The sequence below is a fragment of the Lampetra fluviatilis genome, chromosome 7 (genome assembly GCF_964198595.1).
Source record: "Lampetra fluviatilis chromosome 7, kcLamFluv1.1, whole genome shotgun sequence".
Lineage (NCBI taxonomy): Eukaryota > Metazoa > Chordata > Hyperoartia > Petromyzontiformes > Petromyzontidae > Lampetra > Lampetra fluviatilis.
Window position 1 is genome coordinate 4,644,879 of NC_136281.1, and position 25,965 is coordinate 4,670,843.

General features: G+C 54.1%; 1 protein-coding gene across 3 annotated transcripts in view; it reads left to right on the forward strand.

Annotated features, from left to right (window-relative positions):
• Positions 1-25,965, forward strand: part of LOC144933456 (signal-induced proliferation-associated 1-like protein 2) — a 106,466-nt gene that overhangs the window by 74,481 nt on the left and 6,020 nt on the right. For all 3 annotated transcript variants that reach the window (XM_078858218.1, XM_078858220.1, XM_078858219.1), the window contains exons 11-20: positions 852-1,226; positions 4,731-4,859; positions 6,009-6,121; positions 8,814-8,929; positions 13,230-13,639; positions 14,988-15,167; positions 17,873-18,029; positions 19,616-19,841; positions 20,408-20,539; positions 24,491-24,608. In XM_078858218.1, the coding sequence (XP_078714344.1) occupies positions 852-1,226; positions 4,731-4,859; positions 6,009-6,121; positions 8,814-8,929; positions 13,230-13,639; positions 14,988-15,167; positions 17,873-18,029; positions 19,616-19,841; positions 20,408-20,539; positions 24,491-24,608 (1,956 nt within the window). The remainder of the gene's footprint in view (positions 1-851; positions 1,227-4,730; positions 4,860-6,008; positions 6,122-8,813; positions 8,930-13,229; positions 13,640-14,987; positions 15,168-17,872; positions 18,030-19,615; positions 19,842-20,407; positions 20,540-24,490; positions 24,609-25,965) is intronic.

The following is a 25,965-nucleotide window of genomic DNA, read 5'->3' on the forward strand; positions in this document are numbered from 1 at the left end:
CTAGCGCTTGGCTCCGGACCGTTTCTCCTCCACCTGCTCTGCATAGGAAATGTAACGCCTTTTCAAGGCGAGTGCCTCTCCTTAATCCCTTTGTTTTGGCGGCTTAGTCATTTGCTTTGCTTGGCGGTGGGTGATGTTTTGGTTCAAGCACGCGCTCATTGTTTTGCCTAAACACACCGGAGGGTTTAGCTTGCCCTGCCGCGGGCCCGATAAGCAGAGCATTTGCTTGCGAGCCGCTTTCTCAGAGCCAGGATTATTATCCCCATCACGCAATCCTCGCTCCCCCCCCGCCTCCCGACATGAGCTCCACCACCGCTGCTACCGCCAATTTGCGGACTCGAGCCGCCCGCGTTGTAATCCCCGGCTCGGGCGGCGTGGCCCCGATTGCATTACCTCCTCCTCTGTGCCGCTGCCGGGGGAATTGGCCAGATCTGTGTGGCGTTTTGAGTTGGTCATTTCAGTGATATGTCTGACTCCAGGCTGGGGGAAACATGCACCCAGGAGGCTGTGGGGAATGCAAGACTGCAATTGTTTTTTCCCGCAGCATTTCTTGGTCGCGTTATGAAGAGGGAGACGCAACCAACAACAAAAAACGGCCTTCGCCTGCTGTCGAATTTAAAGCCAGACGCTGCTCTTAAATTAATCACAAAGACACAAACAAATCCGTGCATATGTCTTCATTACATCCGTGCTAGATTGTTATTGATTTAAGTTGTTAGGAATGTAATGGAGCTCACGACGCGGGCGCCCCTTGTGTTGTCGCAGCCCGCTCGACGCACGCCGCCTCGTTTTGAAGGCTCGGAGGTGCAATTGACGCGCGGCGCGACTCTCGCTCGTGACTCTTGTCGCAGGGGCTGCTCGGAGCACTGCCGCGTGCCCATGATGGAGTACAAGTTCGGAGAGGCAGGCGCGCCCTTCGACGTGAACCGCACGCCCTTCAAGGCCCCCGTGTGGCAGCGCGCGACGCCCACCGCGGGCTCCGCACCCTCGCCGACCTCGGGTCACCCGCCCGGTGCCCGCAAGGGCCCCTCCGCCACCGGCTCTTCGCCGCGCCAGCAGCCGCCGTTGCTGGCGCAGCACCCGTCCACGTTGCCCCCGCACCACTCGCAGGCCCTGTCGCCGATGCAGGCGCAGCCGCCGCACGGGCTCATCCTCTCGGCCCAGGGCCAGGGCGCCATCCCGCGGAGCTTCTCCGTCGACGGCAAGGCGGCCGAGAGCGGCAAGAGGTGCGACACGACGCGGCGCGACGCGGCGGGGGGTGGGTTCTGGGGGGGGGGTGGATTCTGGGGGGGGGGGGTGATCCTGTCTCCTGGGGGGGGCCGCCTGTGGCTCATTCATAATTTACGATTGACTCGATGGGAAGGTCTCGACTTAAAGCTTTCGTGACTGCAGGAATTCATATTCTTTGGGTCTTTCGGTAAAGTCACATAGATAGGTTCAAAGAAAATAACAAAAAATTAGCAAAAACAACTGACGTTTCGATCGCAACACGAGCGTTCGTCATCAGGAAGAGGGGGGTTAGCTTCTAAACCTTTATAAACAGTTGACCTTTAGAAGCTAACCCCCTCTTCCTGATGACGAACAAAACGTCGTAGCTTTTTGTTATTTTGTGTTATTTTCTTTGAACCTATCTACGTGACTTTACCGAAAGACCCAATCGAAGGGAAGGGTTTTCATGTTCGAAATCCCGGTCGGGTCGTCGACTCCTCGGCCCGTCGTTGCTTCTCGATGGATGAAATGAGTACCGCTGTGCGGGACGCCAACAGTGGTGGTGGTAGTGTTATGGATACACTGGTCCTCGCCACAAAAATGTGGAATTTCCACCACCGGCTCAGGCCTATCAACAGAGATGTTAGCTGCCTCCGGGAGTGTGAGGAGTGCCCATCATGCGTGCGTTTGTCAGGGTAATGGAGGTAACCTCTGGCTGGCCGTTGTCCGGTGAAGCCGATGGTCCCGTGCCGTACGTCACAACTTGTGGGTTTGCGGCCAGCGTTAATTCAATCTAGAAATTGCAACGTTCCGAGGGCTAATTAATCTCATTGCTTTGTTGTGAAGGGTCTCCATTTTACATTTACTATTAATTGGTGCAATTTGTAAAGGGGGTTCCCACAGGAATATTTTTTACAAAGTACAGTTAATGTTAAACGCCACAATTACAACGGGAATATCCTCGCGCGCAGGTCTCGCCCGCGACCGATACTCTTGCTCTCGTCTTAGGGCTTTGATCGCGTTTAAAATAATGCACGTAACAATGACGGTGATGATTTTGCTGTCGGTATCATAATAATACTTATTCCATAAATTTGTAGGTGGCAAGACTGTACCTCTCGACATGCATCGTGACAGATCACAAATTGGTCTACTCCGTGCTACGGTACAAGATTAAACACTTTATCAAGGTCGCAAGCGCTGCCAATTAAGCCCGGCTTTTGTGGAAACTGCACCTCCGATATGAGACAAAAACCTTTTCGCAAATGCGGGCAGCCTTCGGGTGATTGCTCTTGGATTTAGCGGCCACAGCAGCAGCAGCAGCTTCCAGAGCGTCAGTGTTGAACAGGTTCATGTCACCCAATTGCATATCTTCGGCCTGCAGATGTTTGTTTACATTTCCATGCCGCTGGCACTGGCTTAGTTTGCCGTCGCGAAAATTCATTTTTTTTAATCCATATTAAACGCAACAAAGTTGCGATATTTTTTTTCAAAGTATTTCATTGACTGCCTGTAAATCCTCTGTAATTGGTGTCTGCCTGAAATGTGTTCTTGCGTGAAGCTGGCGCACGCATTCTTTGGATTTAAATAGAAATCTGGAATGAGGTTTTTTTTTTAATCCGCAATTTCGATACCGCGAATAAAACCACAGCCCCAGTCGCAAAACTGCTCTCAATGTAACGCGCGATTGGAGCTCTCTCCTCAGTAGGCTCGTCTGATAAGCTCGTTGAATGTAGCTTTTCCTAATAAGTGTATTTTATGCCAAACTTTTTAATCCTTTCTACGTGCATTACATTCGCCACATTTGCTGGCTCGCATGCAGGTCTGCGGCTTGCACGTCTCATGATTGCCTCAGTGTAATGAAGATGGCTTTGGTCAGCTTATAATCTCGCTAGAATGGAGGGACAGCGTCGTTGCAGGAATTTCTCTGTGCCTGCTACTCGAGGCAGCTGGGCCTCTGAAGTGACGCAGAAAGACTCGAGCGTCGTGTTCATCCAAGATTGCGCCATTTACGCGTCGGCATCAAACATAAAATGACAATATTTTCAACGCTCCCGGCGCATACTGCGGCGCATTTGAACAGTCGAGTGCACCGAGCTTTTGTTGAGAAGCCAGGCGGTCCTGCCGGGGTGTTGGTTTTTTTTCCCCTTCCTGTGGCCAAAACTCTCGGGGACAATATCTGACGCACGCGTGATGGTTGGACGCGTCGGATCGGAGTGGGCGGATTTTTTTCGTTATCTCGGAAACGGGAGAGAATGGGGCCGACTGCGCTGCCTTCGAGCACCGCACCGCACTCCACTCCACGCGTGAATGGACGTGACTCACCGTCTCGGCACATGGACAATCTTGCCACTGCTTTCTTTCAACCCTGTTTACACAGTGACAACGGTGGTGCCGCCCCCCTGTACGTGCGCGCACTGAGTGTCGGCTCTAGATGTATTTTGCGTAACAATTTTTTACTTGCGCACGACTACGCGTGCAGTCGCGATCTGTCGTTTGCGTAACTTGTGGATACATAAATTACGCTCCGTTAACTTTGGGGTTTACGATAGCCGAGTGCCATTCAATCCCGCGGCGATTCCAGAGAATTGCCATGGTTCCAAAATCGTGATTCTATACGTGAATGAATGCTCTCAATCTTATTTTTAACATCTCGTTTGTACTGTTTGCCACATCAGCTTCAAGATAACGGCATGCAATTTGCGCAATGTGTACGCCATCGATCCTCGCGCATATGGTTCATTGCGTGTATCGTGAGCTCAAGCGTCGATTGGAATCAATGCATCATTCCTTGCCATGATAATACGGCGATATCCACATTTCACATTGCGCTTCGCCTGCTTGATAGTTTGTGGTATTTCTCGCCTCGCTAATCACGGTAACCGGGCGGGTGGGCCGGCGAGCCGGCGAGTCACGAGGGTCTGGTGTGCGATGCCCGCCCTCGGCTGCCGTAATAGTTGAGGCTTGGCGCCATGTGCGATGCTCTCGGTGCGAGTGGGCTGGGCTTTTAGCACCGCCGATAGCAGCAGTTGGTGATGAGTGACAAGAGCCTCGCCCACAAGAAAGCAAACGGCGCTCGCGTTGATCTTAGTGGCGGTTTTGTTGCATGACTAATCAAGGTTCATGCGCTTTGGCTCAACATCATTCAGCTTCTTTTTTTGGTAGCACTGGGAAATTCCGCCGTGGCTTGGAAGCGCCGGCTAAGTCTGCTAAGTGCAAATCTGTGTTAGTGGCAGGTGGAAGATTGATTGCCGTTGTAACGATTTTATCTAAAGCTTTGCGAGGCACGGATAAAAGCAGGCTCTAAAATGGTTCGGGGCAAATGTCTGATAACGCGACGTGGGTGGTGGCCGTTACATTAATGTCTCCTTATCTGCCCTGCCGCCTTTCTGCATCCCTTTGTCCTTCCCCCTCGCCCGTCCTGTCGCCCCGCTCTCCGCGCCCCTCCGTGTCCTTGCGCGTCCTCGCCGCACCTTCCCGCTTCTCCCACGCCGCCCCCTTTCCCTCCCCCGCCTCGCCAGGGGGGTGACGGCGGTGGACGGCCGTCCCGTCGGAGCGGAGCGGCACGCGCCGCACCGGGGCTCCCCGTGCGCGCTCGCCACGCCGGGGGACGCGGGGCCCTCGCGCAGGCAGCGGCCCGCGCACGACGGGTATGCGCCGTGCGCACGAGCGCAACTCGGCCGAGCATTTCGACAGGCGTCACCACCTCCTCGTTCGTCACTCGCGAAGGATCCCGTCGTCGTTAACGTCATCGACGATCACGACCACCGTGATCGTCGTCGTCGTCAACGGTGTCGACATTGTTTTTATCGTCGACATCATTGCCATTGACTTTGTCATCGATATGATAATTAATGATCTACGTTGTTTTCATCATCGTTGAGGTGGCCGGGTGTATATTAGGAGAGTCGCAGCACCAAGCCAACATTGTTGGGATCCTGGGTTTTAGATACCCATGGCCTCAGCTTGATCACCAATTACTTCACAAAAAATCAGCGTGTCATGCTTGATTTGTGGATTAAATTGGCGTTTTCCAGCTGTGAGAATTATAAACGTAGCTACAATTCGTATGCGATGAACATTATTTGCTGTGCATATAAAGGTGCCTGTCTTATTGAAGCGGCTTCAGCAGTAGGTCTGTGGAGCAAACTTCCAAGGCCCTCATCCGACACGGGGGGTAGCGCAGCGGCAGCTGCTAGGGCTCCCGTCAAAATGTATCGTCTCATAGCTCGGTACTAAAAACGGCACGAGTGCCGGTGGGAGGGTGGGGAGAAACACCACTTTCATCAGCATCACCGTTGTTATCGTCACCATCGCCGTCATCACCGTGACAAAAAAATCAAATCAATCACATTTTTGTGCAATCGTCCTCGTTCCTGCCAATGGTTGCATAAGCCAGCCCCCCCCCCCCCCCCCCTTAAAAAGCGACCTTAGTCTCAACGGGTTCTCTCCTCGTGGAACGCCGAAGGACGAGGATGACTGCGAGGATGACTGCCATCGTCTCCGTAGGCACGGTGTGCAGGTGGCCCCCCCCCACCCCCCCCCCCCGTTCACGAGCGAACGAGCACGTGGCCCACGACGCCAATGCTTCGCCTCCGTGACTTGCGTGCAAACGGCGCGATCCGCATCACGGCGGTTCATTGAGCAAATTGATAATTGCACGTGCAATTATGGTGACGCCAATTGCATGACCTTGCTGCGTCTTGGTTGGAATTTAATGTCTCTTTATAATTAGTTTTTTTGCATATGTGTATATATATTTATTTATCCGTGTGCGTGTTTCGTCTGCCTCTTTGCAGCCAGAAAATGCCGGCGTCCGTCTGCCAGGACGCGGTTGACACCGAGATGAGCGTGGACGGAGGCACGAGGAGTCGCAGCGGCACCCTCGAGAGGGAGAAGCCGAAATCCATTGGTGCGTGTGCAACAGTGCTGATAATCGCACTCCAGGCCCCGCTGACTCATCGGCCACAATCGGCTTCTCTCAATTACGAGCACAGCCCTAACGTAATTAATTCACCATTGCTCCTATCGATCCTGGAAACGCGACTTACGCCATTTATGAGTCATCTCCGCTTAAGATCGCAGCTTCGGTTGGGAGGGGGTGGACCCTGAGTGGAGGGGAGAAGGGGTTTGACCGTGCCACTTCTGCTTATCCCCAACAGCGAGCGGGTTTAGGCTGCACTCCAACCGCATTCGCTCACCCTACCCTGAAATCGACCCAGCATTCTGATTTTGTATGACATTTGAACATTCATTAATAATTCAGCATCGTGAAATCATCAGCCAACCGAGTTCCGGTCAGCTGGCCGATGCCAGCTGTCCGGGGCCGGCACAAGAGCGGAGGATCTCGCGCAAGGCTGCGAGGTCAGCGAGCGCTGTTTCTTATTGCGTCCATTTCTCAGCCACTCGGACGATAAATGTCAGCCGTCAATTGACGTTCTCGTCCGTCACCTCGGGTTTGTATCATCGGCATTGAGCAAACGGAGGTCTTGGCATCCCAGATTATACGATGCATTTCCGTCGGCATTGAAGCCCGCAGCAGAGGCGTGCTATTGCGTGATGCGCCGGGAGAGCAATAGCCACCGAGGTCACGATTACGCGGACACGACGCGCTACTGCGCAATAGCAGCGACCGCTTCTCGTGATGGTGGGGTGGGGGGGGGGAGTTTGGCGCGTGGTGGGGTGGCGCCTGCCTCCGTCCCCGTCACTCGGCCGTCTCGTTGACCCGGCAGTGGCCCGGGATGGCGGCGTGGACGTTTTTGCCCGAGAGTCGCACGGGCGGCCTCCTCGTGGGATGCAGGGAGAGCGAGCCGAGGTCGCGACGTAGCCACTCGTGAGCTCGGAGGCAGTGGGGTGGATTAAGAGGGTTATGTTTATCTTCACGTGTTCAGAACGACTTCCTTGAACAATCGTGCGTGAATGAATTGTGTTTTTAAATGAATTTAAGATGGGTTTTTTTTTTACGATTACAGGTGTAATCTCTGAACATCAATTTTGTTTTGCCTCAATTTATTCGGGGTTCTTGGTGGAGTTTTGTAAACCAAGGATTGAGGTGACTCCACAGGAAGAAGGAAAATAAATATGAATTACATTAATAGATACAATATTCACTTAAATAATAAGCAATTCAACATTTTAATGCCAGTGTAAAAATAAATTAAATGACCATGTGTTTCCTGACTTTTGGGCCACCCAGTATATTTTCGTAAAATATTTTCTGGCATCAAAAGCGGGCACCCACGTAAGCCTCTGCAGTGAGCAATCTTCTCTCCGCCGTGAGGAGAGCATCAGCAGGACGCTCACGTGGAGGATTGCAAGGATTCATACTCTTTGTTCTTTCGGTAAAGTCACGTAGGTAAAAAACTAAATTAAAATTAATAAAAATAAAATAAAAATCACGACGTTTCGGAGGCAACACAAGTTTCCGTCATCAGGTGGGACCGTCACAGCCAGATTTGCTGCTGCTATTAATTTTAATTTAGTTTTTTACCTACGTGACTTTACCGAAAGAACTAAAAGTATGAATCCTTGCAGTCCCGAAAGCTTCAAATCTAGGATTGCATGGATGTTAATTCGTAAAAAAAATTAAGCATTTCCGTGAAATGCAGCGCCTTCGTTCGTGATGGTCCTGCGTTGTAAGTTTGGCTTGTTGGCCAAATGTAATAAATAATAATAATTGCGCAATCCGGCATCTCACGAACGCGAGCGAGTGCCGCGCACTCAAACTCGACGTGACCTTCGCATCTCGCGCATTTGTCCGGATTGAGTGCAGTGCTCGTGCTGCCGATTGTAGCGTTGGACAAATCGTCGCGTGCCGCGGTGGCTCATAACCTGGGGGCTGTGCGCCGCCCTGGAATGGGCTTCTGTGAGCTCCGAGCGCACTCGCTTGACCCCGGCATTCTCTGCGGTGCGGCGACGCACACACGCACAGAGCTCCGAGCACAAACGAACCCTTGCCTAATCCCACACCTGAAACTCTCCGCCAGCGTGACGTTTCAGATGTGAGAACAATTTCTGGCATTTTGTCGTCGTAGTCATTTGATCGCAGTCCAGCGAAATGACTTCCTGGCCTCTGTGTAGATTTTTGCCCGTCGCGATGGGCATTCCTTCCTCAATTCAAACGTACTCGTGAGAGATTGGCCAAGTGTGTGAAGAACTCCTCCTTGGAAAAAAAAAAGTCTCTTGTAACTAATGCTTCCCCGCATAAATTGCTGTTTCCCGTGTAGAGTTACTTTACGCAGTATGCAAACGTGTTTGGTTACACTCATCGGGATGTGCAAGGATCGTTGGCCACAGCTGCAGCCACCGCCGGCCCCTTTGTTTTTGTTTAATGGACATTAAGATTCACGTCACGAATGGGTCCTCCTGCGTCCTTTAACGACGTCAGTGCCGCGGTTTTCTTTTCGGGGGCAGCCGTCCGTGCTGCCGCAGTTTCACAAACCCAGCGGCGGCTCTGCAGCCTTCGCGTGCCGCGTTAATCTCCTCTCGGGACTCGGTGAGTCATCGTTTCTCATTCGGCTTCCTTTGTTTCCCCCCCCTCCTCCCCGCGATGAACGTCACCACGCTGATGGCGGTGGCCGGTGTGTCGGTGTCGACCCTTGCAGAGCCCATGTGGCATGTGCCGGCGGGGAAGGTGCCGTCGTCTTACCGGGACAGCCCCACTCGCCGGGTGTCACGCCAGGATGCCAACGGGAGGGACTCGCCGGGCAGGGCGGCGCAGGTAGCGTGGCGCAGTGTTGCAACTGTCCGGCCGTGGTGTGCGGTGGCGGTGCGATGAGCAGCGGACGTCAGGCGAAACCACAGAGCGATAATTTTCTGGCGAATAATAATCATGATTCAAAATGTTGTTTATCCAAACTTGTAACGCACCTCACACAGGAATCACAGACAAGCAGGAAGGGCAGCGAGGCGGTGAGGCAGAGCCATCAATTGCCCAAGCTGTGCGGCCCTCTATATATAAAGATGTTTTCAGCCAATTAATGAAGAAAAGCGGAGCGTCCGGAGAACGCCCACATGCGTGAGGGTAGTCCACGTTTTTGTGAGGTTCAGCTTCTCCATAATCTGACATTCATTTATTTTGCACGAAGTGGTATCTATTTTAGCAACCATGATGAGATGATAGGTCGAGTCGATCCCCCACCCCGTTTCGGCTGCGGCTTGTGCCCGCTGCCGCAGTGCCACCTGGCCAAGCGTCGACTCCTCGGCCGCTTCGTTATCGGTGATGATGCCAAATAAATAAATGTATCTTAGTTTTCAGGTCGCGTCATTCCTTGCCTCAGGATTTCAAACGGCATGCCCAATCCTGCTTGAGGGGGCGCTCCTTTTATCTCTGACCTGCCCCAACAGCGAGCAGTTTGTCAAAACAGCTGCTCTCGAGGTGGGGGGGGGGCCTTTAAAAGGCATAAAGAAGCTCTAATGATGTAAAATAATCTGCAATAGGCAGGCCGACTGCCTCTTTCCATTTTAGCCTCTCACGCTCCATTACCCTCAGCCAACGTTACCTGCGGGGGGCCGGAAAGAGGGATGTGTGGGGCAACCAGCGGGGAGAGCCGTCTCATTCAGCCAAGACCACCGTATGTGCCCTGAGGTAGGGCAGGAGGGTGCCATGATGCGATTTGGCAGTGAGACCCATGCAGAGTCGGAAGATTCCTTGTGTAGCCTTGAACAGATTGTTGGGTATCGTGCTCTTAAGCGAGTGCCAATTAAAGCCAGCGCGGAGCGCGGCGGGTGGCTTGGCCAGTGCCATGCCCGGCCGCCTTTGTCTCCCCAGTGGCGATGTTTACACACCGTGCCAGGTACTAATTTGAGGCTGAGTCGACCTAGGGGAGGCCCAGGACCGGTTCAGATAATTAATCGTCACTGGTGTTGGCCGTGAGCGGGAATCGAACCCGGGTCGCCGGGTTCATAGCGCAGCGTGCTAACCGCTGCACTACCGCTCCCCACGCGTACACACACATGCACACACGTGCGTGCGCGCGTACCTTTCGCACGTGTCCTTCCAGGGTTTGTGAATATCCGACATGAGGGCACCGCTCATTTCACTGATTCCAGGGTAAATGTTACCGCACATCGAGCGCAAAAGGTACAATACGTTGAGCACCACGATAAAGGTCATTCTCTGCTGGGAGCTTGAATTAGCAGACCACAAATCAAGCGGCTTGAGATGAGATTCGCGTGGCATGCTCGCCCAAGCAATTACCGCTTATCCCTGCTGTTCGGCACTCGGATAATCCCCCCCCCCGCTCTTATTGCTCTTCGTGTTAATTAATGATGGGCGATAACTTGACCTCTTAATATGTTTATATACAGTATTTATCTGTAGCCTTGCGTTTAGAGCGCGATGCTTGTAAGCGGAAGGTTGCGAATACAAATCTCAGTCGGGGGGTCCATGCAGCTCATCATCTTCATTTCTCCGGGGTGGATAAAACGAGTACCATTTTTTTGGAAAGTCAACGGCAGCGGCTGTGTTTTCATTCGATAAATTAATTGGGTTAGTAGCTACCATTTTTCCCAAACATTTTCAGAAAACAAACGACCTCCTTGAAACTTGATATGCTCGTTTTTGCTGCCACTTGATTCTTTGGTTGTATTTTGAAGCTGGTTATTTCTTTACAAAGTCTTGAGAATGACATTTTTATTTACCTGATTTACACCAACTATTCATTGAAATCTCTCTTTATTTTCTCTTTGCTCCCAATTTAATCTCAATATCACTCTGGGCGTCAGGAGATGAAGCATCGATTAAGAGCGCCTTCCGAAATAGCACACAACTCTTACGTTAGAGAGCGGCCTACGGACGGAGGTATTTAAATATCGAATCAATTATGGGCAAGGAAAGATCCCCACCAAGATGATGTTCACTGAGCAGTCAATCCGCGGAAGCTGGCTTGTGGACTTGGCAGGAATTAAAAGGTCTCATAGTTGCCTGTTGAGATGTCTGGAGATTTAACAACAACAAATTACTACGGTTGGAGCAGCTTCAGCTTGATGAGCTCCTTCTTGTCCCGTAACAGTTCAGACACGAAGTCCTAATCCCGTGTTTTGAAGAAAGGAGATATATTCCTACCATGCCTGATACAGAGACAAACGTTCATTGTGCGATAGTCAAACTAATGTTATTAATTATCACGTCTGGAATTTGAGACATTTTAAGCGCAGGGTCAAATTTAACATGGTGGGTTTTTTGTCTGTGCACAACTCACTGCACACGAGGTCCTTGTTTAATGACAGGTGGCCGATACCCGGATGTGAACCTCTGTTCACTGCTCGGTGCGCTGACCTCTGAGCCACCCGGCCGCCTCGATAATTTTAGTGCAGCGCGCCTTGAGTTTCGTTGCCTGTGGGCGTTTGAAGAAAATTACCATCGTGGCTTGCGTTGCCCGACAAGTCGGCTTTACTCCCGAGAGAATAGAGCTGCTTTGTCACGAGGTTGATTGCAAAAACAAAAGCGATTGCGTGCGCGTTCCAGGACGGTTCCCGCAGCACCGTGGCCGTACGACGCATCTCCTCCCCAGTGAGATGGACATCTCGGTAACTCGAGCCCGCTCTGGGGCCCATCCTGACAATGTTTCAAAACACTCTGACCCGCGCGAACTTCGGGTATCTCCCTCGTTACTGCTCATCCGACTACGGCAATGCCGGCACGGCGGCGATGTGCCAGGACGGATGGGCTAATATTGAGACTCGCCTGCCCTTGATATTTAATACTTTTGGAAAACAAGTTTTCCTCCTTTTTAATCAACTAGAGACGAGCGGAGCGTGTGCGCAAGAGTAGGCGGCGGGGTCGTCTGTCGTCGCGTTTGAGTTGCTGCGCACGGGGCGCGTTATCTGTCCCTGGCCGTGGCAGCAGCGCAGCTACCCGCATAGCGGTGCAGCCCTTGAGTGCAACGTTTGCCCCACCCCCCCACCCCTCACCCCCTCTCGCGGCCTCCACTGCAGGCTCCGTGTCGCGTTTGTTGTTGGGATTAAACTTGGCGACAGCCATCAAGTGCAGTACACCTCACGAACCGTGCCGCACGGATAAGACTAAACGACGGATCGCGTGCCAGAGCCCGTAATGAGCTATTGCAACTTTGCTATGTGAATCCTGCCCCTTCGTGTGTCATATTACCACGGTGCCACAAATAAAATTTATGTTACAAAAATATATTTTTGTTACTAAATAATAGTTGGGGGTGACCAGTTAGGCGTCCTTCCCATCGTCGTTTAGATTTCGCTTGCGATGAGATCTTTCTCTCTCTCTCTCGAGTGCCACCGTTTGCACAGAGCTGCTCTAAGTGGATTTCGTTCAGTCTGATCGCGTCAGGGGCGGTAGCGCTGACGAGGCATCTGGCAGGGTGGTGAATTATACATGGGCAGCAGAGATGCGGAATTGGTGTGTGCAGGTGCCAGAGACCTGTGGGTCCGGAGAGAGGGGTTACGCGGGGGGGGGGGGGGGGGGCAAGGTAGCCCCATGCTCAAATGCATTTCTAAATTGAATTGCAGCACTGAAGCCACATGGCACGTGCGGTGCCGTTTAAAGTGGCAACTTTTGCGCTTGAGCGAACACATGGCTTGTAAGCAATTCACACAACATTTGGCAGTGGAGCCGCGACGATATTGTACGTTTTTTAATGCGCGTCTGTGAATCGCTTTGAGTTCGTTCGTAGAAATGTGACGTTGGTTGCGATCGGGGTTAAAAATTATCAAGGCAACAGTGGTTTAACCAGGCTCAGGCGGTGAGCGCGGTGTCCGTGTCGCTGAGACCAGAGCAGCATCCAACAACATCCGGCTCGCCACCGCCAGGAGAGCAATTTGTAAATTGTGAGATTTTTAAACTAAAGTGTTTTGCTCATTTGGCTGGTTTTACCTAAACTGAAAATGCAGAGGATTATTTATTTTAAATCTACTTTTTACCTTGAAATTTGGCGCACGCGTGCACCGTCGACCTTGACGGCCAGCGGCAAGCACCGCAGGCGTCGATTCGGTGCCGGCACCGGCGACGTGACCCACGATGCTGCCCCGGCCACACCTGTCCGCAGGCCGTGGAGCACCGCTACTCCAGCCACTCGAGCAGCAACACGTTGTCCAGCACGGGCTCCAGCTGCGCCAGCGACGACCGCTGGTTTCACCCGAGCGACGGCGCCCCCTCGGACCGGGACGCGGCCTCCGGCAGCGGCGGCGGCGCCGTGGCGGTCTCCATCACTTCCCAGCAGCTGACGGCGCCGGGAACGTCCACGGACAGCGGCATCGACACGGCGACGCCGCGCGGCACGCCGCTCGCCTCGGGCCACGCTTCGGCCCGCGCCGCCCGGGGGGATGGGAGCGGTGCCCACAGAGCGGCCGGGGAACGCGCCCACAGGGGGGGCGGTCGCGACGACAGAGGGACCGCGCGGTCACACGGCAGCCCACTGCATTCTGGGAGTCCCTCCAACATTCCTTCCCAGTCCAGGTACGAGGCCGCGTCCCTCCCCCTCCCCTCCACTGCTCCCAATCGACGTTGGCTGCACTTTTTGTTTGAGTTTTGTCGTCTTTGTTCATTGTCAACAAATAAAAGGAAGGTATTTTTCTTTTTTACCCCAGACTTGGAATGTAGTTGGAAATAAAGACTCGCACTTAATGCTGAAAAGATTTAAGCATTTGCACGCGTGCACAAGATATAGAGTTAGCACGTGATATTCTGACCATGCTATTCACCGTCTAGTACTTAAGAGTGTACAGGATTCTCATTGTGCTGCTGTCTCTGCCGTCTTCGTCAGATTTTCAGAAGTTCTCAACCTCTTATCTTCATCCAGAATGTTCCACGCCTTGGGAAACGTAGAATTCGTTCGGTAAATCAGCGCGCCGATGCAGTTCATAGCAGCGCGGTCATGATGGTGCTTGGGCACATTGCATCATGGGAGAGGTCACAAGGAAGCCAGGGTTGGCTTCCTTTCCAGACACACCGCAATCGACCACCGCCACCACCAGCGCTTGCGCCTGCGTTTCACTCGCGCGTATTCTCTCCCCGTGCAATCGTCTCGGTTGCTTTTCGTACCAATTTTGCGTGCAACCGGACCTTATAGGCAATATCTTTTTTAGTTTAATGGTTTGAAAACACAGACACCGCAGTTAAGCGTACGATTGAAAGGGAAACTCCGTGCAGTTTCTCTGTAACGATGCAATTGGCACAGAAGTACCTTGAGCTCCATTTGTGAACTCCGGCGGGGCAGCCATTGGGTGCAACCTGGCCAGGTGAGATTTGGGCTTGCGCTCGCTTTCCCTGCAACGTGTGTGCGGCACAGCAGCGGTGCGCGCCTGGCGACGCGCCGTTGGGACGGCAGGCGCTGCTGCTGCTGCTGCAGCTCCTACTGCTGATTCTTTCTTGCAGCAGCACAAACTATCGTCTCCCCATGCCGGCACAGATGAGGCGCCGCTTGCGTTCCCATACGTGCGGGTACGCGGAGGCGATAGATCGGCTCGGGTCCACAGGGTGGCTTCTGGTTGGGGGTGATGCTGGGTGTCTGGCAGGTGGGGCTCCCTCTTGAAGCAGAGCCACCTGGTTTATTCCAGGAATGCCCTGCTGCATGCTGCCCGTCGGGCTCACTGGGAGCTGTTGCCATGCTTCATCATGGGGCTTCACGAATGACGCGCTTGTGTCTCAAAACACTCACCGTACAGCCTGCATCGCACACTTGCTGATACTTTTAAACACGTGTTGATTATTTTCCTGATTGACCAATTCCGAGTGGTTTGTCTCATCCACCCCCCCCCACTCACCGCCCACGCCCCCTGACCCCCGGCCTTGTCGCGCACTGCAGTAGCTCGCGGCACGCCGGCAGCAGCCCTGGCACGCGCGCTCGCAGCAAGAGCTCCCTGGGCGAGGAGGGCCGGGGCGTTGGGGGCGTGGGCCCCCCCTTCTACCCGCGCCAGGGCGCCAGCGGGAGCTACCTGAGGGGGTGGAAAAAGCCCGAGAGCCCCAACAGCAGCGAGAACCGCAGGTACCGTAACACAGAGCCAAAGACGGGAAGTACGCGTGCGGTGCGTGCGTGGGCGATCGCACGGTGGGTTCCGGAATTGCAAGAACCCGGGGCATTATAATGACTATTTAATGACATGTATTATGTTGTAATGTCATAGGGAGGTTATTTGCCTTCGTGTCTGTTCGATCGCACAAGATGTGCTCTTCGCAGCCGAACGTAAAGTACGTTCACGTAGAGAGGTAGAGAGGGAGAGAGGGAGCGAGTGAGAGAGGGAGCGAGTGAGAGAGGGAGCGAGTGAGAGAGGGAGCGAGTGAGAGAGGGAGCGAGTGAGAGAGGGAGCGAGTGAGAGAGGGAGCGAGTGAGAGAGGGAGCGAGTGAGAGAGGGAGCGAGTGAGCGAGTGAGCGAGGGAGAGAGGGAGAGAGGGAGAGAGGGAGATGTAGGTGTGCACGGAGTTCGTTTGTCTCTCGGCGCGTGGACAGCGACGATGGAGGAGGCGCTAGGGCCGGGTAATTTCGAGCCCCGTGCCCGAGCACATCGCGTTCCGCCTGCGATGATGGATGGTGTCAGCGTGGTGCGACTGTTGGGCCATTCATCATTTTAAATTGGATATTCATCAAGTAAATGGAGTGCACAGCTGCGGGGGAAGCGCGTGTGCTACTCTACGCAGGCGTTTTGACGCCATCGGCCTCGCCACCGTTTTTGTCGGGACATCTCGGTAACGACGCTGCCGGTAACGCTATGATATTAATAACCGCGCTACGCACATCCACACCAAACAAATAACAGGCCGAGTAAAAATATTATCGCAGATTCTTTTCCATCACTTAGAAGGAAGGAAGATATTGGAATGTTTGCTCCCAATGCATTATTTGGGGTGCAACTTAGCATAAATTAGAGTATTGAAATTTGTCCCATGGGTCTCCATATTTCTTCAGAATAAGGCAGGGACGTGCGGTCAGGGGAGGCAGGGGAGGCAGAGCTTCACCCGTCATACTCAAGTGAAAATAGCTGTTACGCAAAGTCAAAAATAATCCAATCAAATTAATATTCAGATCTTTCCACTGATCTGTGTTATAAATGTAATTTTCAATCATTTTTATAGTAAAAATCGCCAAATCGACGGAGCTCCGCTGCAAAGACAGGGAAGAGAGGAGAGGTGAGGCAGCAACGAGCTCAGCCTCCCCTCTGATTGCGCAACCCCTCAGTAACTGGATGGAGCGCGGGCAATAAGAGCGTGCCCCTTACTATGTCTCTGTATGTCACCAATGTAATGATTACATTAGTCACCAATGTAATGATTACATATTTTGGCAATAAAAATGACTGGAATCGTACAGAAATGACATTTATAGCACAAAATCTTTATTGTATTCGTAACAGCTATTTCCATTGGAGTATCTGAGATGAGGCTCTGCCTCCCCTGCCTCCCCTGACCGCACGTCCCTGGAATAAGGTCGGGGGCCTCTTGAGAATTTGAAATCTGCTCGCGATACTGCCATCCAGTGTTGGCCTCGTCGCCTCGCAGGCTGTTGTGAGCTTCACCCAGAATGAGCGGCACGCCATCCACACCACCCCACCCCTACAGCTGGGCACTACATGCGTGTGCACTACATGCGTGTGCACTACATGCGTGTGCACTACAGGCGTGTGCACTACATGCGTGTGCACTACAGGCGTGTGCATTACATGCGTGTGCACTACATGCGTGTGCACTACAGGCGTGTGCACTCCATGTGCGTGTGCATTACATGCGTGTGCACTACAGGCGTGTGCACTCCATGTGCGTGTGCATTACATGTGTGTGCATTACATGCGTGTGCACTACATGCGTGTGCACTACATGCGTGTGCACTACATGCGTGTCCACTCCATGTGCGTGTGCATTACATGCGTGTGCACTACATGCGTGTGCACTACATGCGTGTGCACTACATGCGTGTGCCGCCACTGTGGTATAGTACCAGCACCTCCTGGTAGGAACTCTGCCTGGAATGATTCACACCCCTGGAGATTCAATGAATGGTCGCAATTCAGGGTCATGATTCGATTCAATAGTCGACTCGTATCTTACTCGTGTGCGCCGCCGCGTTCATCTTGTCCGTGCCGTACGTGTACCGAGTTCGTTGCTCTGGGTTGTTCTTTCTCTCCGTCCCAAGGTATATTGGCAAATAGCGCGTAGCTCTCAAGTGAGGTATCTTTTTCCAAACGCGATTCGAGACGCACATCGCGAGCGAAAGAATCCAGTCGCTCAATGAACCGATGAATCGTCTTACGCCTGGTAAGTGCGTATCGACCTCAAAACCTTTCATCACCTCCTGGCGGTCCTCGTTCAGTGCTGCTGTGTGGAGTTCACAGCCACGTGAACCGCTGTGCGATGAGGTCATGGCAGGTCGGGGCGGAGAGCCTGGTGTGTGTCTTGCTCCTCCGAGCTTTACGTCCGCTCCCACGCGCCCACGCCCCAGGCACGGGATAATTTAATTTTTTCGGCGGCTCGTGGGGTAATTGGTCACGAGGCAACGCACGACCCCATTAGCGCATTAGGTCGGCGCGTGTGCAGGGCGTGGGAGGGGGGGCGGCGCGCGCGCGTGTGTGCGTGCACGCTCACACAATGGGTTTAACGCGTTGCGCCGCGAAACTGACCGCTCCCCCCCCCCCTCTTGGTTCACGCGCCGGTCGGAGGTCGCCGTATTGCAATTTTGAAATGTGACGGTGTGTGCGCCAGGCGTCTGGGCAGCGACGTCAGCGACACCGTCTCGTGGGCGAGGCAGCGCGCCACCGCCACCGCACGATCGCTGCGCAAAGCCGAGGCGGAGGCGGCGTCAGACGGGATCCCGGAGTTGATGTCGCCCCCCCACGGCAGGATGCACGTTCGGGATGAGGTCCGTCACCCGTCCCCACTCCTACGGCTGCTCTTGGCTTGTTAGTCCACATTCGCGCGCGTGCGTGCGTGTGAGCGCGGATGAGCGTGCGTCTGTGTGCGCGCGGTCGTGGTTTGCGTGTCTGCCGTATGTTGAACTTCTTTTGCACCGTACGTAGCCAGCCGTGCTAATCGGAGATGTTGTGTTCGTAGTGATTGTATGTTCATAATGACTGCGTGTTGGCAGTGACTGCGTGTAAGCAGTCACTGCGTTTCCGCAATAGGGAAACACAAAAAAACACATTCGGAGGTTTTAATGGATCGATGTTTTCCTAGACTCTGCAGCGCAAACATTTCCAAGCCGCTTTCTTGGAGCCTGGTCATCATTTGTTCAAATTAACACCGCGGAGAAAACGCACGGAGCTCAATTCGTCCTCGGAGCCACTCGGCAGTGTTTACTTGTGTCCATTACCACGCGGCTAATGTGGCTCAAGGAAGAAAGGGATAACATAATGCCGTGCCCTTGAGCCAATATTGAAGAGTCTGGAGTGGCGACGCAGCACACACACATACAAACAAAGAGGCCCCGTATAGCCTGTAACAGACTGTTGGGGCCAAGTGCTGTTGGCGAGCACCTAATGCAGACCGGAACGGCACACGAGAGGGGGTGGCTGGCCAGGACGACCACCAGCCACATTTGTCTCCCGAGTTGAGGCTGAGTTGACCTAGGGGAGGCCCAGGATCAGTTCAGATAATCGTTCACTGGTGTTGGTCGTGAACAGGAATCGAACTCGGGTCGCCTGGTTCGTAGCACAGCGCGCTAACCGCTGCTCCACCACTCCCCAATACACACACACACACCTGATTAGCACGGTTGGTTATGTAAGGTGTGGAAGAAGTTCAACATACGTAGACGCACGCTCACACACACTGGATCTCCAGGCTCGATTCCCTTGCCCTGTTGGATTCCGCAGACACTGGAGGAATCTCCCTGCAGCCTCTATTCGCAAATTGGGCACAATTCAACCGCTCCTGAGATATGATGAATGGTTACGAGATGTGGGTCACCGTTGAGATTCGCGAATCGATTCTTTCCTTGTCTCATTTGTACTCTCTCACCTTCACCGTCCTTCTCATTTCCATCGTCTGTCTCACGTTCCATCTCATTAAATCGGCAGCCTAAAAATAACATTTGCACGTCATCTCTGCCCACCTCTAACTAATCAATTCTCGCGCACACGATTGGATGCGCGCATATCATGACCGCAATTAGCGATTTCAGTCTGATGAACCGAAGAATCTTTGCCGAGTACCAGCAGGCAGCGCCAGCGGCAGCAGCACATTGTCCTTCCCCCACACCCCCGATTAGCACGGTTGGTTACGTGCGGCGCTGAAGAAGTTCAACGTGCGGATGCACGCGACACTTTGACCCAGAGGCACAGAACGTGTGGAATGCGGCCGCATCGCATCGAGGCGCGCCAGAGCGGCATTCGTCGAGACGCGACGCCTGACCGACATCGGTTTGCTTCCGCGCCTTCCCCTAACTCCCCCCCCCCCCCACCGCTGTACCCCGCCACCCACCCCCACTCCCTCCTGCTGCGCATGCAGCTGTCGCTGGAGCAGACCCCGGCGCTGGCCCGCAGGCGGCTGCAGCGGACGCACTCGGACGAGAGCTTGTGCCGGCGTGACGGCTGCGTGGGCGGCGCGCGCGACTCGCTCCTCGAGCAAGCGGCGCCCGCGGGCGACTACCTCCTGCCGCCGGGGTTCCCCGCCGGCCACGCGCAGCCGCCCTCCCACGCCGTGCTGCCCGCTTGCCGCATGTCGGGCCTCTCCGGTACGGATGCCGCCCCCCGCGGCTCGTACCCGTTACGCCGCGTGCCGCGCTCCGTGCTGTGGTGCCGCTTGCCACGCAATGTGAACCGCGCGCTGGGCGACTTGTGTCTTGTGCCGTGCAATGCCTCGCCTTGTGCCGCTGCGAACCCGGGGACCCGAGTTCGATTCTAACTCGCGGCCACTACTAGCGACAGCGATTATCTGAAATGGTCCTGGGCCTCCCCTAGGTCGATTCAGCCTAAAATGTGTACCTGGTGCGGTGTGTAAACATCGCCACTGGGGAGACAAAGGTGGACCGGGCGTGGTGCTGGCCACCCACCCCCTCCTTTGCCATCCCGGCCTTCATAGGTGCCTTGCTAATAGCACTTGCTCCAGCATTCTGTTAAGGCTACCCGGGGGAACTTTGTCCTATGTACCATGCTGTGCACCACGCGCCACATGCCATCGTGCGCCGTGCCACACGCCGCGTGACCACGTGCCGACCTGCGCCGCTCGCCGTCAATACGCGCCGCACCTCGCCCCGTCGCCGACGGTAATCCCCGCGTGCCCGCCCGCGTGCCGCCGCAGTGGACTCATCGGGCTCGGAGGAGTCGCTGCCACGTCTAGCCGTGCGCGACGTGGAGGAGCTGCTGCCGCTGCCCGACGCGGCCGCGGGCCTCGAGTGGGCGACGCTGGTGGACGCGGCGCGCGCCTTCGAAGGTGAGCACCGCCCGTGGCGGGCTCGTTCTCGCTGCCCGCACGCGGCCACGACTTCGTTTGGGGGTGGGGGGAGGGGGGACACGTTCGAGACGTCCGGTATGGCGGCGGCGTCCAGACGCCCCGGCCAGCTGTGTGCATCTCATATACTTCATACGTGCGATCGAATGCAGCAAAAAGCAATAGTTTACAGCGTCTTTCGTCCGTATGATAAAAATAATAGTTCACAGCCATTGATCCGTCCACCTCTGGAAGAAGGCCTCCCCACTCCATCCCGGTTGTTCAACCATACTTCACCTCGTCGGTCAGTGTGGGTTTGTGAAGAGGCGGGAGGCCCAGGAGCGATTCGGATATCGCTCGCCGCCAGATTAATATCGCAAAGCGATCACCACTGCGCCACAGCTTCCGCTCGCCCACGCTTACCGTGTTTTATAAATATTCAGAATAGCCCCTGTCATAGGAATGTGGAATATATACTATTGGCTCGGGGCCGCCTATGCGGACGGATGACATTCATTGCCGACAGCATTCCAACGCTCTTTCGAGTCTCAAGAGACGCTAAAAATATCTGCAGTCCTTGTGTGCACGCGCACATTTAATGTATTTCACATGCGCACACTCGCAGGGTATATTTTGTTACTTCATTAGCAGTTTCACCATTTTGGCACTGTACACGCATGCTGCAGAGCACGGCACCGCGTATATCGAACGCGTAAGAAGTTTCGCAAGTTGCATCCACGTCAAGGTTCGTTAGTACACCGCAGAGGCGAAGTGATTTTGGACAGCACTCAAGAATTCAAAGCACACCTGAAATTAAAATAAACTGCTACGGGACCTATTTTGCCGGAGACGTGTTGCTTGCTCTGAAAAAATCCCCGGCCCCGTTCAATTTGTTTCTTCATTTGAACGGCGAGTCGCAGCGGTGCGCGGCGAAGTTTCTAAGTATCGGGAGATGAAACCGATTGGCTGACATTTCTGGAGCGCGCGAGCGAGCGAGTTCCCGCACGGGACCCGTTGGCGCCCGGTGCAAGCGGCGGTGGCGGTGCCAGCTCATTAGAGTTGCACTCGCTCCGCCGCCGCCAATGGGGCCGTCAAAAACGAGAAACGTCTCACTTGTGATTTTTTTTCCTTCGTAGAACTCTCTTACACTCTCTTCGTGGAAGGTAATTGCCGCTGGTGTGGTGTTTTTTTTTTGTCCGTGCTGCTAATTGGTCACGAGCTGACCCTTGGCATGGCTCTCCGAGCGAGTGGATAAAATGCATGACCCATGGGTGACGGCCGCGCGCTCGTCCGTTCTCATTACCGCCGTGCCGTGCCGTGCCGTGCCGCTAAGCGAGGTGTCCTCGTTAAGCGCCGCGTAATTACTCGCCCAGCTAGCGTAGCCCGGAACCCGGGGTTCATCGTGAAGGCGCGTGGGTTTGGTGTGGTGGCGTGTGGGGGGGGGTGTGTGTGTGTGGGGTTCGCGGTGTCGGTGCGGAGCGCGTCGGATGCACGCCGAGCGGAACGGAGTGTTGCAGGTGTGTGACCCCTGCAGTTCTGCGGATTGGGAATGAAACAAAAGAGCAGCATGAAGTGTCACACGAGGGGGGGAATATCGATTACGCATCTGCACGAGGCAAGGACGCCTTGAAGGACGATTGATCCGGTGCGTGCCTGTGTGCGCGAGTCACCGTGCGGGTCATCAACCCCCGCCGCCCCCCCCACTAAAGAGTCTGCACCTTCAAGGCTGCACGAGACGGCTCTCGGCGAGCAAGCAGTCCTCCGGTAATCCTGCGCTGGCGCAGAGCGGCATTGCCCAGCCGATGTTCCGGGGTAAAGGAACCGAGGGCAGGTCGCTCCTTATGTTGGGAAAAACACATTTATTGAGGTGACCATGTGACCACAAAGTGTGGAGGTGATGGTCTGGGCAGTCCTGGCCAATGCACACGACCCTAGTGCCACTCGACACATTCTTAACCCCTCTGTCGTGCGGTGTAGACATCGGGCAGCACTTCCCAAACGCCAATCCTCGCGAGCCATCACGGGACACCTTCCGTTTTAACTAATGTAACGCCGTTCATATTAAAATAAAGTCGCTCACTCTTAAACGTTGACCGATGGCCACTAAAGAGGCCCAATGTGATCGCGCGAGTGGCGGTGAATTTGATTCGCCGTTGTTTACTTCACGTGGGACGTGTTTTTAGCAATCGTCAGGCATGTGGAGTGTCCTACAACTTAATCGGTATTTAAAAAGTAGGTAAAATTGGTAGATGTGGAAGAAGGCGTTCCACTTGGAGTTGCAAAGATTGGGGGTTTGGGAAGCCGCCCCCCCCCGGCGTAGGTAATTCCGATCGTGCTCGTGCTGACCTGCCGTTGCCGTCGCGGTTGCCGTGGCTGCCACCGTGTCGCGGCCTCTGCCTTTTTTTTACCCCCTCCCGACTACGGCGCCCGCGCGCTGCGTGTGTCCCCCGTAGGCATAGACGTGATGAGCGTCTCCTCCAGCGGTGGCAGCGCGAGCAGTGAGATAGGTGACCCGTCGACCCCCAATTCCCTCGCACAATGACAGATGCCGATCTCATCTGAAGTGCTTTTCTGTTTGAAATACTTTGAGCTATTTTTTCTCTCTCGCTCTCCGGAGCCTTCTGTGGCTGACGTGTCACGTACTTGCGTTGCCCGTAGCCTGCTGTGCTGTGCTGTTGGTAGTTCGTTTTTCCTCCCTCCCCCTCTTTCTGTGTTTTGAATCGCCCTTGAAATTCTGTGAACTCTCAAACTCTCAGGAGGGTGGTGGTGGGGGGTGGGGGACCTTGTGAGCGGCGGACGTTTGTATCTTGTGTTTCTCCGATTGCGTGACTCACTCTTCTCGGCCTGGGTTGTGGAACGTGAGACGACTTCGCGCACAACCGCAATAACATTTGTTTCGCGTTCCCTTGCCTACGGTTTTATTACGGTCTCGCGTCTTGCCCGTCGTCTGTGTATTAAAAAAAGAAAATCGGGTTTCGCGACTCGCAATATCTTCGAATCGTCAGTTTTTTTACGACTTGCATTTTAGATGAATGTGAATGTCACGGACCCAACTTAAGACCAATCTAACGACAACACCTACGGCAACGGGCCATCGGCTCGCTCGTCGATAACGAACTCCGGTCATCAACCCCATGGCCCTCTCACATTCTCCGCTCGCCTAAACAACCCGTGTGTTTGCTGTGCACTGGAAGAAGAAAAAAAAGTGCAAATGTAAATAAGGATTTGGGCAATTAAATGCGTTTGTCAGTGCTCGTCACAGGAAAGCTTATTATTGCAGCAGCTGTTTATTAAATGTACATCTTGAAGACATTCTGCCAGTCAGTAACTCGCTGTTTGATTAATTGCCCAAGTCTTATTTTCATTTTCACCGCGATTTCTCTCTCTCTCTCTCTCTGGTTAATACATTAAAATTGCATGCTGCCTAAGAACTGTCATGTTCGATGAATGCAGGGAGTGGGGGGTTTAGGCGTACGAGGAAGGGGCGGTGGCGGCAGGGGGGGGGGTGGATGCTAAGCAGGGCTACAATGCTTCCCATTGTGCGCGTCTTCTCCGCGGCACGGAGAGGCGCGGCATTCCTCCCCCCTGCACGGCCGGTCAATACCCGCGCGCCGTGTGAACCGGTGGCGGTGATGCCACGGGGGGGGGGGGTTAATTTTGCTGTGAGAGGTTTAGTTGAAAGGTCAAGAGTTGCGCAAGCGACCGAGCGCGAATGATCCCATCGGCCACGCTTTAAGCCGACATTCCGCTCCTCCGGAAAAATCCTGTTTAGCCGGTCAGCTGGGTGGAATTGGATTCCCCATTCCCATCTAGCACCTGGGTCGTCTTCCGTCCCCACTAGCCGGGGTGCACCACACGAGTGCTTAGGTGAACGGTGTGTGGCTTCTTCTCGGTGTCGTCGATTGCCCACGTTTGACCCCCCCCACCCGCCCGTTCTCCTTGCCCGCTCTGCAGACCAGCGGGTGACGAGCGTGCTGGGGGGGATGCTCGATGTGGACGACATGGGCTGCATCGCCGAGCTGGCGGAGGGCGACCAGGCAGACGTCCACCTTCCCTCGGCGTCGCTCGTGGGGTGAGCAGTCCCGTGGCTCAGTCCCGTCAATTCGTCCGTCCAGTCCACCCGTCCGTCCATTTGTCTGTCCGTCTGTCCCAACGTCTTGCCCGTGCGTCCATGCGTCCGTCCATTTAAAGCACTGGAAATTCAGAGTTGTGTCGCTCAGTCACGGGGCTGCTGAGTCACCGACTTGTTGAGCGTCACGTGACCCAGGACCTTCCGTTGAAATCTCAGCCACGCTTAAAACGCGTCCGGTGCGGCGCGTAGCTGTTCATGCATCGTCTTCCGTGAAGTAATTTATGTGCGATTATCTTCATCGCATTTCTACCATTACCCAAATAATTGCAATCGCATGTGTCGACACCCTGCTTTGCATTTTAGTGTTTGCACATCACTGTCGTCAACTTCTATTCCTAAGGCTATCCTCACTTTGCACTATCGCTGGCGAACATTTACACGTTGTCTCGTCCGCTAACACCATTTTAGGTGCTGCATTACATTAGCGCTCGCGTGTGAGTGTGTGCGTGCGTGCGTGTGCGTGCGTGCGTGTGCGCACGCGTGTGGACAATGCACGCACAGGGAAGCCGTTTACTTGCGGTGGTATTTTGGTCTCGATGCATATTTTAATTAAAATTAACGAACAGAGGTCGCGACCTGGGGTCTGGTGACCTTAAATTCCCCTGCCTGGCTGCTCTGTAAAGGGTCGGGGTCGAGGCGGCTTTTACTGTGGACGTGACGAGGACCCCACCTGCAGGAACTTTGCTATAGCAGAGGCCTTCACTGCTGCCTCGGCAATGCCTTTTCTGCTGGGCAGTATTGGAAAACGAGACTTATTTTACAACGCAAAAACATCTTTCCACTAAACTTGCAAGGAATTGCGTTTTAAACCGGCCCGCTTATGACGGATGAGTTCTATGGTTAGGGGGCTAAAGACTGGGTGGCTCTCGAATAGGATTCGATTAAATGTGCTTTTAGAATGAGCCGTTGAACTCGCAGACACAGGGAATGGGAAGTTTGTCGTTTGAATTAACTTGTCGGCGCAGTGGCGTAACTCAGATGAATAGAGGCTCTCGGTCATTTTAAAGGGGACGTTTCCCATTTTCAACACAAACTTTTTCCATAGAGTGCGACTCTAAAAGAGCCATCCTTCAAACGTAAATGAAAGCGATGAGAATCCCACGAGAGACTCGCTTCCGTGGAGGCTATTGAGGCATGCGAGCAGTTCCCCTTCAAACTGTTCCACTTGTGTTATAGTCAACCATCTCCGCACGGTGCTAAACCATCTGCCAGCCCCCCCACCCCCCCCCCTCCTCGCTGAAGGCCACACCGCACAGGAGCTGTCAGCCCCTCCGGTTTGTTTTACGATCTGTGGGGA